Raw genomic sequence first — 16144 nt, forward strand, 5'->3', positions numbered from 1 at the left:
GAGGCCATCCATACAGCTCCATTGACTGAAATTATTGACAAGCTTAGAACACTTAAGCTAGCTAACTCATTTTTGTTTCTGATGCCATTGTTCATTTGACTAAACTAACGGCTAAGAATTCCGGATTCGCCATCCAAGCGCGTAGGGCGCTATGGCTTAAATCCTGGTCAGCTGACGTGACTTCGAAGTCTAAATACTCAACATTCCTTTCAAGGGGCAGACCTTATTCGGGCCTGGTTTGAAGGAAATTATTGCTGACATTACTGGAGGTAAGGGTCACACCCTTCCTCAGGACAGGGCCAAAGCAAAGGCCAAACAGTCTAATTTTCGTGCCTTTCGAAATTTCAAGGCAGGTGCAGCATCAACTTCCTCCGCTTCAAAACAAGAGGGAACTTTTGCTCAATCTAAGCAGGCCTGGAAACCTAACCAGTCCTGGAACAAAGGCAAGCAGGCCAGAAAGCCTGCTGCTGCCTCTAAGACAGCATGAAGGAACGGCCTCCTATCCGGCGACGGATCTAGTAGGGGGCAGACTTTCTCTCTTCGCCCAGGCGTGGGCAAGAGATGTTCAGGATCCCTGGGCGTTGGAGAACATATCTCAGGGATATCTTCTGGACTTCAAAGCTTCCCCTCCACAAGGGAGATTTCATCTTTCAAGGCTATCTGCAAATCAGATAAAGAAAGAGGCATTCCTACGCTGTGTGCAAGAACTCCTAGTTATGGGAGTGATCCATCCAGTTCCGCGGACGGAACAAGGACAGGGTTTTTATTCGAATCGGTTTGTGGTTCCCAAAAAAGAGGGAACCTTCAGACCAATTTTGGATCTAAAGATCTTAAACAAATTCCTCAGAGTTCCATCTTTCAAAATGGAAACTATTCGGACCATCCTACCCGTGATCCAAGAGGGTCAGTACATGACCACAGTGGACTTAAAGGATGCCTACCTTCACATACCGATTCACAAAGATCATCATCGGTTCCTAAGGTTTGCCTTTCTAGACGGGCATTACCAATTTGTAGCTCTTCCCTTCGGGTTGGCCACTGCCCCGAGAATTTTTACAAAGGTTCTGGGCTCACTTCTGGCGGTTCTAAGACCGCGAGGCATAGCGGTGGCTCCGTATCTAGACGACATCCTGATACAGGCGTCAAGCTTTCAAATTGCCAAGTCTCATACAGAGATAGTTCTGGCATTTCTGAGGTCGCATGGGTGGAAAGTGAACGTGGAAAAGAGTTCTCTATCACCACTCACAAGAGTCTCCTTCCTAGGGACTCTTATAGATTCTGTAGAGATGAAAATTTACCTGACGGAGTCCAGGTTATCAAAACTTCTAAATGCTTGCCGTGTCCTTCATTCCATTCCACGCCCGTCAGTGGCTCAGTGCATGGAAGTAATCGGCTTAATGGTAGCGGCAATGGACATAGTGCCATTTGCGCGCCTGCATCTCAGACCGCTGCAATTATGCATGCTAAGTCAGTGGAATGGGGATTACTCAGATTTGTCCCCTCTACTAAATCTGGATCAAGAGACCAGAGATTCTCTTCTCTGGTGGCTTTCTCGGGTCCATCTGTCCAAGGGTATGACCTTTCGCAGGCCAGATTGGATGATTGTAACAACAGATGCCAGCCTTCTAGGTTGGGGCGCAGTCTGGAACTCCCCTGAAGGCTCAGGGATCGTGGACTCAGGAGGAGAAACTCCTCCCAATAAATATTCTGGAGTTAAGAGCAATATTCAATGCTCTTCTGGCTTGGCCTCAGTTAGCAACTCTGAGGTTCATCAGATTTCAGTCGGACAACATCACGACTGTGGCTTACATCAACCATCAAGGGGGAACCAGGAGTTCCCTAGCGATGTTAGAAGTCTCAAAGATAATTCGCTGGGCAGAGTCTCACTCTTGCCACCTGTCAGCGATCCACATCCCAGGCGTAGAGAACTGGGAGGCGGATTTTCTAAGTCGTCAGACTTTTCATCCGGGGGAGTGGGAACTCCTTCTGGAGGTGTTTGCTCAACTGGTCCATCGTTGGGGCAAACCAGGACTGGATCTCATGGCGTCTCGCCAGAACGCCAAGCTTCCTTGTTACGGATCCAGGTCCAGGGACCCGGGAGCAACGCTGATAGATGCTCTAGCAGCTTCTTGGTTCTTCAACCTGGCCTATGTGTTTCCACCGTTTCCTCTGCTCCCTCGACTGATTGCCAAAATCAAACAGGAGAGAGCATCAGTGATTCTGATAGCGCCTGCGTGGCCACGCAGGACCTGGTATGCAGACCTAGTGGACATGTCATCCTTTCCACCATGGACTCTGCCTCTGAGGCAGGACCTTCTAATACAAGGTCCTTTCAATCATCCAAATCTACTTTCTCTGAGACTGACTGCATGGAGATTGAACGCTTGATTCTATCAAGGCGTGGCTTCTCCGAGTCAGTCATTGATACCTTAATACAGGCTCGGAAGCCTGTCACCAGGAAAATCTACCATAAGATATGGCGTAAATATCTTTATTGGTGTGAATCCAAGAGTTACTCATGGAGTAAGGTTAGGATTCCTAGGATATTGTCCTTTCTCCAAGAGGGTTTGGACAAAGGCTTATCAGCTAGTTCTTTAAAAGGACAGATCTCTGCTCTGTCTATTCTTTTGCACAAGCGTCTGGCAGAAGTTCCAGACGTCCAGGCATTTTGTCAGGCTTTGGTTAGGATTAAGCCTGTGTTTAAAACTGTTGCTCCCCCGTGGAGCTTAAACTTGGTTCTTAAAGTTCTTAAGGGAGTTCCGTTTGAACCCCCTTCATTCCATTGATATTAAACTTTTATCTTGGAAAGTTCTGTTTTGATGGCTATTTCCTCGGCTCGAAGAGTCTCTGAGTTATCTGCCTTACATTGTGATTCTCCTTATCTGATTTTTCATTCAGACAAGGTAGTTCTGCGTACCAAACCTGGGTTTTTACCTAAGGTGGTTTCTAACAGGAATATCAATCAAGAGATTGTTGTTCCATCATTGTGTCCTAATCCTTCTTCAAAGAAGGAACGTCTTTTGCATAATCTGGACGTAGTCCGTGCCTTGAAGTTTTACTTACAGGCTACTAAAGATTTTCGTCAAACATCTGCCCTTTTTGTCGTTTACTCTGGACAGAGGAGAGGTCAAAAAGCTTCGGCAACCTCTCTCTCCTTTTGGCTTCGGAGCATAATACGCTTAGCCTGGACAGCAGCCCCCTGAAAGGATTACAGCTCATTCTACTAGAGCTGTGGCTTCCACCTGGGCCTTTAAAAATGAGGCCTCTGTTGAACAGATTTGCAAGGCTGCGACTTGGTCTTCGCTTCACACCTTTTCAAAATTTTACAAATTTGACACTTTTGCTTCTTCGGAGGCTGTTTTTGGGAGAAAGGTTCTACAGGCAGTAGTTCCTCCCGTTTAAGTTCGTGCCTTGTCCCTCCCATCATCCGTGTACTTTAGCTTTGGTATTGGTATCCCACAAGTAATGGATGATCCGTGGACTGGATACACTTAACAAGAGAAAACATAATTTATGCTTACCTGATAAATTTATTTCTCTTGTAGTGTATCCAGTCCACGGCCCGCCCTGTCTTTTCAGGCAGGTCTAAATTTTAATTAAACTACAGTCACCACTGCACCCTAAGGTTTCTCCTATCTCGTCTTGTTTCGGTCGAATGACTGGATATGGCAGTGAGGGGAGGAGCTATATAGCAGCTCTGCTGTGGGTGATCCTCTTGCAACTTCCTGTTGGGAAGGAGAATATCCCACAAGTAATGGATGATCCGTGGACTGGATACACTACAAGAGAAATAAATTTATCAGGTAAGCATAAATTATGTTTTTATTTAAATTTATTTCACTGAACTAAAGTAGCTCAAGGAAGTAATCATCTATCTGTGAACTCAAACTGAAATATAGTAAAGTTACCAAAATGTAAAGAGTTCCTCTCAAAGAAACCATGACTACTGTTGTACACTTTGGATTGAAATCCAGTTGAAGACCTGCATTTAATAATCATCTATCAGAGCTCAAAACCAAGCCGTTCAGGTAGCACGACAGAGAGAAAAAACTGAAAATTTAGTGGCAAACCGTTTGGGTTTTCCCCTAAAATGCACAAAAAAACAGGAGAATCACAGTTTTATGTAGTAACTTAAAGGCACAGTAACAGTTTCATTATTCATATAGAGCACGCAATTAAACAACTTCCTAATTTACTTCTATTTGCTAATTTGCTTTGATCTGTTGGTATTCTTAGTTGAAAAGCATACCAATGTAGGCTCCGGAGCAGCAATGCAGTATTTGGAGCAATCTGCTTATTGGTTGCTGCACATATATCCCTTTTCTCATTGGCTTACCCAATGTGTTCAACTAGCTCCCAGTAGTGCATTGCTGCTCCTTTTATAAAGGATACCAAGAGAATGAAGCAAATCGGATAATAGAAGTAAATTGGAAAGTTGATTAAAATTATGCTATATCTAAACCATTAAAAGAAAAAATGAACTGATTTATACATTTTTGCTGCAAAGAGCAGTGATGTTGTTTAAAAGAACATTAAACTTCACATTTCTGTCATGCAAAGCAAGACGCAGCAACAAAAGAGACTTTTAAAATAAAAATAAAATGCGCTATTTCATTGGATCCTTTTACAGATTCATTTCTTATACAATGTGCTTGCCCTCTGCAGATCGGTCAAATATAAAGCCAAAGTAATGCTGTAATGATCCAGCAGGTGAACCAATCAGGAGCAGGCATACCTGTGTATTTTCCAGTCAGTAGCTATAGCCTCCTGTAGAGCACAATGAGGATATTCCAGGAGTGCAACGTTTCCTACTATATACACTCATGAATATAAGAGAACATGCAGCTAGCCTATAGCAGTGAAAAGCCTCTAAATCACACTTGAGGCCACTCTTGGACCTCATAGGACTGCTGGAAATGGAAAGTTACAGAGGGATAGCATGAATACTAGGAGATTGCTTTTGAGTCTCAAAGGAAAACCTCTATTTTTTTCTAATTTTATATATATATGTATATATCACAACTAATGATATAACATCTATTACTTAAGGGTTAAGAAAACTATTATACATAAACATCTTTACAGAATTGGAATAAACAGTAGAAAATATAAAAAAATACAAAAACAAACTGTATTGAAGCCTATCCTAAATAAACAGCAAAGAACTTCAGCAATCTTTTAACTCTGCATGTACATGACTGCTATTCATAAAGTTCACAAATCTAGGGAAGGACACATTACATGATATTACTAAGATAGAATCAAGTACATCACATAACACCTAATGTAGTAGGGGCAGTATAATAGTAACAAAGGGGAATAAAAAGTACCCCCAGATATCTATTTTACACTAAACAAACTAATATCATCCTGAATAAAAAAACAAATGATCCATTAGGATGACATTAAGTCTGATTCCTATCGGCTGAGATATTGTGAAACATATTTAATGTGCTGGAAGCCTCCTATTATACTCCATAAGAATTTGTCTGAGCTAGAGGCTATAGAAATCATATGGGTCTATATGGCTAGTAGTCTAGGTTAGAGATCATATTAATTGATGTCTGATTAAAGTGGATAGGGCAGTGTCCCTTAAGGGGAAGTTTTAAGCTGCTATCAAGGTGTCCCACTACCACGGCTGCAGAGAATAGGACAGAACTAGCATGCACAAACTTATTCCTCCATTTGGGTAGTAATAACAAGTCGGACAGAAACTATCCCCAAAGGGACATCTTACTCCACTAAATTAAGTAAAATCAGTAATCTCTCATTTATTATATAAAGCTTTCTCTATGAGATTGTTAATATTTCCCACTTGTATGTCCTCAATTTAAACCTAGATTAAAAGGGGCAGGTTACACTAGAAGCAAGACGGTAAAAACTTCCCTTTAATGTGACTAGTAATACAAGGGGTGAGGGAGAAAAAGACCTCTACACATTAAATTAATGACATATAGCCAGTTACAATTATCACATCTATTCATGTAGGAAAAATACTTTGTACAACATATGGACAGTCAGGCTTCCCAGTAGTGGAAAAAACATACAGTATATAGCTTTTCCACTGCACCATGTCAGTAAATTACTCCACTCCAGCTTTTGGAAATAAACATGGCAATAAAATGTGATTCAGGCCTACGACAGCCTCAGATTTTTCAGACCCATACTTCTACTTGTGTAGTTTAGGATTTTGAACAGTAAGTGACCTAGGAGCCTGTAGAATTTGCCATAAATCATCACATATATCTGGCTGGGGAGAGTACCAGTGCAAGTGTCTCGACCGATTGTCAGAAGCAGCACAAATCAGGCTATAATCAATGCCCTGAACGGTCATTGGAAATGTCAATTTACTTATCTCTCCATGTAAATGATGTACCGGGCTGGATAATATGTCACCCATATGATCAGTTGTAGTCACACCCGGGGTCGTAGCGTGTATCACCTTTAATACTCTATCCGGAACAGTCAATGTCTCACCTCTCCATCTGGGTCACTCTTTAACATGCCCGGTCCCCCGGTAGCACCCCGCTGCAGGACTGTATTATCCAACACGGGTAAGTGCGCTCCTCCATTCACTAGCTTAAGAGACTCTACTGATGTCTCGAGCTTTTCCAGACACTTCTCTGGAATAGCCAACCGGTTTTTTTTTTGGGATGAAATCTAGCTTCTCAGGCTTACCGGCTCTTCCCCACACTGAAATCAGGTGATTTCTCCAACATAGGTGTGTCCGGTCCACGGCGTCATCCTTACTTGTGGGGACATTCTCTTCCCCAACAGGAAATGGCAAAGAGCCCAGCAAAGCTGGTCACATGATCCCTCCTAGGCTCCGCCTACCCCAGTCATTCTCTTTGCCGTTGTACAGGCAACATCTCCACGGAGATGGCTTAGAGTTTTTTAGTGTTTAACTGTAGTTTTTATTATTCAATCAAGAGTTTGTTATTTTAAAATAGTGCTGGTATGTACTATTTACTCAGAAACAGAAAAGAGATGAAGATTTCTGTTTGTATGAGGAAAATGATTTTAGCACCGTAACTAAAATCCATGGCTGTTCCACACAGGACTGTTGAGAGCAATTAACTTCAGTTGGGGGAACAGTGTGCAGTCTCTTGCTGCTTGAGGTATGACACATTCTAACAAGACGATGTAATGCTGGAAGCTGTCATTTTTCCCTATGGGATCCGGTAAGCCATGTTTATTACGATGGTAAATAAGGGCTTCACAAGGGCTTATTAAGACTGTAGACTTTTCTGGGCTAAATCGATTCATTTTTAACACATATTTAGCCTTGAGGAATCATTTTATCTGGGTATATTGATATTATAATATCGGCAGGCACTGTATTAGACACCTTATTTCTCAGGGGCTTTCCCAAAGCATAAGCAGAGCCTCATTTTCGCGCCGGTGTGGCGCACTTGTTTTTGAGAGGCATGGCATGCAGTCGCATGTGAGAGGAGCTCTGATACTTAGAAAAGACTTTCTGAAGGCGTCATTTGGTATCGTATTCCCCTTTGGGTTTGGTTGGGTCTCAGCAAAGCAGATACCAGGGACTGTAAAGGGGTTAAAGTGTTAAAACGGCTCCGGTTCCGTTATTTTAAGGGTTAAAGCTTCCAAATTTGGTGTGCAATACTTTTAAGGCTTTAAGACACTGTGGTGAAAATTTGGTGAATTTTGTACAATTCCTTCATGTTTTTTCGCAATTGCAGTAATAAAGTGTGTTCAGTTTAAAATTTAAAGTGACAGTAACGGTTTTATTTTAAAACGTTTTTTGTACTTTTTATCAAGTTTATGCCTGTTTAACATGTCTGAACTACCAGATAGACTGTGTTCTGAATGTGGGGAAGCCAGAATTCCTGTTCATTTAAATAAATGTGATTTATGTGATAATGACAATGATGCCCAAGATGATTCCTCAAGTGAGGGGAGTAAGCATGGTACTGCATCATTCCCTCCTTCGTCTACACGAGTCTTGCCCACTCAGGAGGCCCCTAGTACATCTAGCGCGCCAATACTCCTTACTATGCAACAATTAACGGCTGTAATGGATAATTCTGTCAAAAACATTTTAGCCAAAATGAACCCTTGTCAGCGTAAGCGTGGCTGCTCTGTTTTAGTTACTGAAGAGCATGACGACGCTGATATTAATATCTCTGAAGGGCCCCTAACCCAATCTGTGGGGGCCAGGGAGGTTTTGTCTGAGGGAGAAATTACTGATTCAGGGAACATTTCTCAACAGGCTGAACCTGATGTAATTGCATTTAAATTTAAGTTGGAACATCTCCGCATTCTGCTTAAGGAGGTATTATCCACTCTGGATGATTGTGAAAAGTTGGTCATCCCAGAGAAACTATGTAAAATGGACAAGTTCCTAGAGGTGCCGGGGCTCCCAGAAGCTTTTCCTATACCCAAGCGGGTGGCGGACATTGTTAATAAAGAATGGGAAAGGCCCGGTATTCCTTTCGTCCCTCCCCCCATATTTAAAAAATTGTTTCCTATGATCGACCCCAGAAAGGACTTATGGCAGACAGTCCCCAAGGTCGAGGGAGCGGTTTCTACTTTAAACAAACGCACCACTATACCCATAGAGGATAGTTGTGCTTTCAAAGATCCTATGGATAAAAAATTAGAAGGTTTGCTTAAAAAGATGTTTGTTCAGCAGGGTTACCTTCTACAACCAATTTCATGCATTGTCCCTGTCACTACAGCCGCATGTTTCTGGTTTGATGAGCTGATAAAGGCGCTCGATAGTGATTCTCCTCCTTATGAGGAGATTATGGACAGAATCAATGCTCTCAAATTGGCTAATTCTTTCACCCTAGACGCCACTTTGCAATTGGCTAGGTTAGCGGCTAAGAATTCTGGGTTTGCTATTGTGGCGCGCAGAGCGCTTTGGTTGAAATCTTGGTCGGCTGATGCGTCTTCCAAGAACAAGCTACTAAACATTCCTTTCAAGGGGAAAACGCTGTTTGGCCCTGACTTGAAAGAGATTATCTCGGATATCACTGGGGGTAAGGGCCACGCCCTTCCTCAGGATCGGCCTTTCAAGGCGAAAAATAGACCTAATTTTCGTCCCTTTCGTAAAAACGGACCAGCCCAAAGTGCTACGTCCTCTAAGCAAGAGGGTAATACTTCTCAAGCCAAGCCAGCTTGGAGACCAACGCAAGGCTGGAACAAGGGAAAGCAGGCCAAGAAACCTGCCACTGCTACCAAGACAGCATGAAATATTGGCCCCCGATCCGGGACCGGATCTGGTGGGGGGCAGACTCTCTCTCTTCGCTCAGGCTTGGGCAAGAGATGTTCTGGATCCTTGGGCGCTAGAAATAGTCTCCCAGGGTTATCTTCTGGAATTCAAGGGACTTCCCCCAAGGGGAAGGTTCCACAGGTCTCAGTTGTCTTCAGACCACATAAAAAGACAGGCGTTCTTACATTGTGTAGAAGACCTGTTAAAAATGGGAGTGATTCATCCTGTTCCACTAAGAGAACAAGGGATGGGGTTCTACTCCAATCTGTTCATAGTTCCCAAAAAAGAGGGAACGTTCAGACCAATCTTAGATCTCAAGATCTTAAACAAGTTTCTCAAGGTTCCATCATTCAAGATGGAAACCATTCGAACTATTCTTCCTTCCATCTAGGAAGGTCAATTCATGACCACGGTGGATTTAAAGGATGCGTATCTACATATTCCTATCCACAAGGAACATCATCGGTTCCTACGGTTCGCATTCCTGGACAAACATTACCAGTTCGTGGCGCTTCCTTTCGGATTAGCCACTGCTCCAAGGATTTTCACAAAGGTACTAGGGTCCCTTCTAGCGGTGCTAAGACCAAGGGGCATTGCAGTAGTACCTTACCTGGACGACATTCTGATTCAAGCGTCGTCCCTTCCTCAAGCAAAGGCTCACACGGACATAGTCCTGGCCTTTCTCAGATCTCACGGCTGGAAAGTGAACGTGGAAAAGAGTTCTCTATCCCCGTCAACAAGGGTTCCCTTCTTGGGAACAATTATAGACTCCTTAGAAATGAGGATCTTTCTAACAGAGGCCAGAAGAACAAAACTTCTAGACTCTTGTCGGATACTTCATTCCGTTCCTCTTCCTTCCATAGCTCAGTGCATGGAAGTGATCGGGTTGATGGTAGCGGCAATGGACATAGTTCCTTTTGCGCGCATTCATCTAAGACCATTACAACTGTGCATGCTCAGTCAGTGGAATGGGGACTATACAGACTTGTCTCCGAAGATACAAGTAAATCAGAGGACCAGAGACTCACTCCGTTGGTGGCTGTCCCTGGACAATCTGTCACAAGGGATGACGTTCCGCAGACCAGAGTGGGTCATTGTCACGACCGACGCCAGTCTGATGGGCTGGGGCGCGGTCTGGGGATACCTGAAAGCTCAGGGTCTTTGGTCTCGGGAAGAATCTCTTCTACCGATAAATATTCTGGAACTGAGAGCGATATTCAATGCTCTCAAGGCCTGGCCTCGGCTAGCGAGGATCAAGTTCATACGGTTTCAATCAGACAACATGACAACTGTTGCGTACATCAACCATCAGGGGGGAACGAGGAGTTCCCTAGCGATGGAAGAAGTGACCAAAATCATTCTATGGGCGGAGTCTCACTCCTGCCACCTGTCTGCTATCCACATCCCAGGAGTGGAAAATTGGGAAGCGGATTTTCTGAGTCGTCAGACATTGCATCCGGGGGAGTGGGAACTCCATCCGGAAATCTTTGCCCAAGTCACTCACCTGTGGGGCATTCCAGACATGGATCTGATGGCCTCTCGTCAGAACTTCAAAGTTCCTTGCTACGGGGCCAGATCCAGGGATCCCAAGGCGGCTCTAGTGGATGCACTAGTAGCACCTTGGACCTTCAAACTAGCTTATGTGTTCCCGCCATTTCCTCTCATCCCCAGGCTGGTAGCCAGGATCAATCAGGAGAGGGCGTCGGTGATCTTGATAGCTCCTGCGTGGCCACGCAGGACTTGGTATGCAGATCTGGTGAATATGTCATCGGCTCCACCTTGGAAGCTACCTTTGAGACGAGACCTCCTTGTTCAGGGTCCGTTCGAACATCCGAATCTGGTCTCACTCCAGCTGACTGCTTGGAGATTGAACGCTTGATTTTATCGAAGCGAGGATTCTCAGATTCTGTTATCGATACTCTTGTTCAGGCCAGAAAGCCTGTAACTAGAAAGATTTACCACAAAATTTGGAAAAAATATATCTGTTGGTGTGAATCTAAAGGATTCCCTTGGGACAAGGTTAAGATTCCTAGGATTCTATCCTTCCTTCAAGAAGGATTGGAAAAAGGATTATCTGCAAGTTCCCTGAAGGGACAGATTTCTGCCTTGTCGGTATTACTTCACAAAAAGCTGGCAGCTGTGCCAGATGTTCAAGCCTTTGTTCAGGCTCTGGTTAGAATCAAGCCTGTTTACAAACCTTTGACTCCTCCTTGGAGTCTCAATTTAGTTCTTTCAGTTCTTCAGGGGGTTCCGTTTGAACCCTTACATTCCGTTGATATTAAGCTATTATCTTGGAAAGTTTTGTTTTTAGTTGCAATTTCTTCTGCTAGAAGAGTCTCAGAATTATCTGCTCTGCAGTGTTCTCCTCCTTATCTGGTGTTCCATGCAGATAAGGTGGTTTTACGTACTAAACCTGGTTTTCTTCCAAAAGTTGTTTCTAACAAAAACATTAACCAGGAGATTATCGTACCTTCTCTGTGTCCAAAACCAGTTTCAAAGAAGGAACGTTTGTTGCACAATTTGGATGTTGTTCGCGCTCTAAAATTCTATTTAGATGCTACAAAGGATTTTAGACAAACATCTTCCTTGTTTGTTGTTTATTCAGGTAAAAGGAGAGGTCAAAAAGCAACTTCTACCTCTCTCTCTTTTTGGATTAAAAGCATCATCAGATTGGCTTACGAGACTGCCGGACGGCAGCCTCCCGAAAGAATCACAGCTCATTCCACTAGGGCTGTGGCTTCCACATGGGCCTTCAAGAACGAGGCTTCTGTTGATCAGATATGTAGGGCAGCGACTTGGTCTTCACTGCACACTTTTACCAAATTTTACAAGTTTGATATTTTTGCTTCTTCTGAGGCTATTTTTGGGAGAAAGGTTTTGCAAGCCGTGGTGCCTTCCATTTAGGTGACCTGATTTGCTCCCTCCCTTCATCCGTGTCCTAAAGCTTTGGTATTGGTTCCCACAAGTAAGGATGACGCCGTGGACCGGACACACCTATGTTGGAGAAAACAGAATTTATGTTTACCTGATAAATTTCTTTCTCCAACGGTGTGTCCGGTCCACGGCCCGCCCTGGTTTTTTAATCAGGTCTGATAATTTATTTTCTTTAACTACAGTCACCACGGTACCATATGGTTTCTCCTATGCAAATATTCCTCCTTAACGTCGGTCGAATGACTGGGGTAGGCGGAGCCTAGGAGGGATCATGTGACCAGCTTTGCTGGGCTCTTTGCCATTTCCTGTTGGGGAAGAGAATGTCCCCACAAGTAAGGATGACGCCGTGGACCGGACACACCGTTGGAGAAAGAAATTTATCAGGTAAACATAAATTCTGTTTTTCGATGTATTGAAAACGGTCGCATATCAAATTCTCCAGAGTTATCCGCAATGATTGTGTTATAGGCTCCATTTTATAAGTTGTTGCATAAAGATTGTAGCTCACACTGGCTCTTTTTGCCCAGATAATCTGGGGGGTTAGGCAAGGCCTCAGACACAAGTGCACTGCCGCTGCAGGTCTTGCCGTTCCGGTACTTAAGGCTGGAAAGATGGTCTCCAATTAGGATTATAAGTAGCAGCAACTATAGCTCTATCAAGAGATGCAAGTATCAAAGCTTGATTGTATTACTATCTGCTGACATACAGCGGATTACTTAGCTTGTCCTCGCAGTCTCAAAGTAAGTCGGCCATCGTGGCCGCCGCCCGGAAGCATCCCCCTGAATTAATTATTTTTACATTAAAATGTTCCTTGAAATGTGATAAACACTCTTTTAGGCAAAATGTTTTACTATTAAAACTTGCATACAAGGCATGTGTGGTAAACTGAAACTCGATCTCAAATGCCTACTAGCTAATCTAGATATCTCACGGGGACAGTCCTCCACAACCATTGCTCATTCAGATATTAGGGTGTAATTTAATTTGAACTGTTTGTGAGTTACCTTTCTTATTGTTTACATTTCAGCCATAAACCCAGGCAAGTGCCTGTGCTGCACAAATTCTACTTTCACCTTTACTACCTGCCGGATTCTGCATCCTTCTGACATCACTCAGGTTACTCCTAGGTAAGAAGCTGATCATTTAAACATAACATTACAGTGACTTTTTTCTCTGTTTTGAAAACTTCTATTTAAATATGTTAGTTCTAGGTTCTTTTTACAAAATCTGACTCCTATTTGTTAATGTTATTTTTTTATATCCTGTTTCTAGAAGAAGCTGACTCCTTTAACATGTTACTGGAATTCATACGTTCTTTACCTTCTCAAGTCCAACTCTCTCTAGTTTTAGACCAGAGAATGGCAAAGCCTTATGGACCTACCCCTAACATAGTCTCATGTGAGACTGGAACATTAACAATGCAACTGACTAAACTAATCCAGCACATTAAATATGAAACTGCCATTTGTTATTTTTGGCTTCAAGAAACAGACTAGTTTTTTATTAGTATTTTCACTTTGGGTTATCTTTAATACCTTCTTATCAAATGAAAACCACTCTTTAATGTCTGACTTTGATGCTTCATTTATTTCTATTTTGTCTTAGAAACTTATAATAGATATACCTTGCAGAATTCATATGTAGTGTGTTTTCAACTATGTATATGTTTTTCTTCATGACAGTTCCATGTACAATCCATCATCTATTATAAGCAGTGGCACTAGTACAGCCAGCACGGCAGTGAGCTCACCCTGTCGTCTGAGCACAGGAGAAGCCCTCATTGAGAGAAAAGATTCCACAACTTTGTTCAGCACAACAAGTAGCTTGGCTAAATTACTGCAAGAACAAGGAATTTCTGCCAAGATCACAGAGCAGCCTTCACGTCCAAGTGTGTTGCCTCTCCCCTCCACCCCACCAAATTCTCCTTCACTTTCACCAAGTCCATCTCCTGCGACATTAGAACCACAGACAAACTCAACAGAAAACTTTCTTGCGGTTTCCAAGCCTGCTGAGAGCTTTCTTCAGGAAATGTATGGCCTTAAGCCATCAAGGAATCAACCCGACCTAGGGCAGTTGAAAATTAATCTTGTGGAGCGGCTCAAGCGGTTGGGCATTGCAAGAGTAGTAAATCAGTCTACCACAGGAATACATGAAAGGAGTCCAGAACAGAACAATGGGCTGAAACGGCAAGAGTCAGCTGTCTTTGTTGGTGCAAGTAGTAGTTTGTTGAGTGGTCTAAGGAGAAACCAGAGTCTTCCGGCTTTCATTGGTGGACTTGTAGCTCCAACTTGCTCCTCCTCTCCTAAAATGGGTAGCTTAAAAGAAGACTGAATAGAAAAAAAAAAATGTTGGCTCAGAAGGAACTTTAAAACTTGCTATCCTTAAAAATAGAAAGATAGTCATTGAAGGTATGAGTATGTTGATTAGAGGGTTGCTGGTAGGTGGTAGAATGGAATGTCTTGTAAAGATGAAAAATGGAAAAGTATAAAGAACCAGGACGTTTTACAGAAAAGACCAGGAAAAGTTATCTAGAAAGTATTGATGGTAGTGACAATTGAGGGGTTTCAGGAGCTTATGTTTTGTGAGCCACTGAACAATCTGTTCAGAAACAAATCTGTTTTGCAGTTATGCCTGACCATATTTAGTGCATCACTGCGCATAGTATTGAGAAACTGTTCAACTATGGACTTTCTAAAACCAGAAGCACCGTGGATGGCTGTTCAGAGCCTAGAAACAGAGCACAAGAGAAAGTTGTTTAGAACACAAATTTTATGGAAAAATATTTGCAGGAAGGATTTAACAGTTATGGATCAGAAAGACTGGACGTGAATAGAAAATATTTATAGGTGATAAATGGGTGATAGTCTTCAGGGCATTTAAAAAAAAAAAATAACCTTTTTTATTTCAAAAGTTTTAAACCTCACCTATGGACAGCTGTTGGTCAGTCTTCTTTAAATGCATCTCTTGCTACAGCCGACATGGTGTTCTGCAGTTCATGCAGTATTGTTTTAGGCTCCAGACATTGATCCAAACTTAAAAATGTATTTTATATTAAACATAGCAAAAGGCGTTTTAAGTAGAATATGCCAACAGAAGGGATGCGTTTTAAACTATTGTTATAAGTCTAGACAATAAAATGTAACTGGGACAGTAACATGGATTCTATCACTTGTATGAGATGCTAGATATAGATTCATGGTGCCTACCTGGTTACAGAACACAATGACATTTGCACCAAAAGAGTTAAAGGAACTTAAATAAAGGCTGCTTAATGCAAGCTCTTTTTGGGAGCAACTTTTAAGGTTTAAGAATCTTCTAGAGCATAAAGCCCTGCATAAATAAGAACGTCTTAAGATCCAATCCTTCTCTTTTCTTTTTTTTTTTCTTTTTTTTTTGATGGTAAAGAGGTTCCTACTTATAGTGAACAAAATGAAGTATAAAAGCCCTTTAAAGTGACAGTAAAGTCAAAATTAAACTTTTATGATTTGGGAATAGCATGCAATTTTAAACAACTTTCCAATTTACTTCTGTTATCAAATTTGCTTTGTTCTTTTGGTACCTTTTATTGAAGAGTAAACTTAGGTAGGCTCATAAGAGCTCAGGAGTGTGCACGTGTCATAAGTACTCTATGGCAGCAGTGTTTTTCAACATTATTTGTAGCTTTGTTATACAATGTTGCAAATCACTGCTGCAATAGAGTACTTAAAGGGATAGTAAATCCATTTTTTTTTCTTTTATGATTCAGATAGAGCATGCAATTTCAAGCAACTTTCTAATTTACTCCAATTTTCTTTGTTCTCTTTCCATCTTTATTTGAAAAGGCAGGAATGAAAGCTTTGGAGCTGGCCTATTTTTTGTTCAGTACCCTGGAAAAGGGCTTGCTGGTTGGTGCCTGCATTTAGCCATCCAATCAGCAAGCGCAACCCAGGTTCTCAACCTAAAATGGGCCGGCTCCAAAGCTTTTATTCCTGT

General features: G+C 42.4%; 1 protein-coding gene across 2 annotated transcripts in view; it reads left to right on the plus strand.

Annotated features, from left to right (window-relative positions):
- Positions 1–15726, plus strand: part of TRAK2 (trafficking kinesin protein 2) — a 274016-nt gene extending 258290 nt beyond the window's left edge. For both annotated transcript variants that reach the window (XM_053698700.1, XM_053698701.1), the window contains 2 exons: positions 13200–13299; positions 13855–15726. In XM_053698700.1, the coding sequence (XP_053554675.1) occupies positions 13200–13299; positions 13855–14503 (749 nt within the window). In that variant the 3' untranslated portion in view covers positions 14504–15726. The remainder of the gene's footprint in view (positions 1–13199; positions 13300–13854) is intronic.
- The last annotated feature ends 418 nt before the right edge of the window (positions 15727–16144 follow it).

The sequence above is a fragment of the Bombina bombina genome, chromosome 1 (assembly GCF_027579735.1).
Source record: "Bombina bombina isolate aBomBom1 chromosome 1, aBomBom1.pri, whole genome shotgun sequence".
Classification (NCBI taxonomy): domain Eukaryota; kingdom Metazoa; phylum Chordata; class Amphibia; order Anura; family Bombinatoridae; genus Bombina; species Bombina bombina.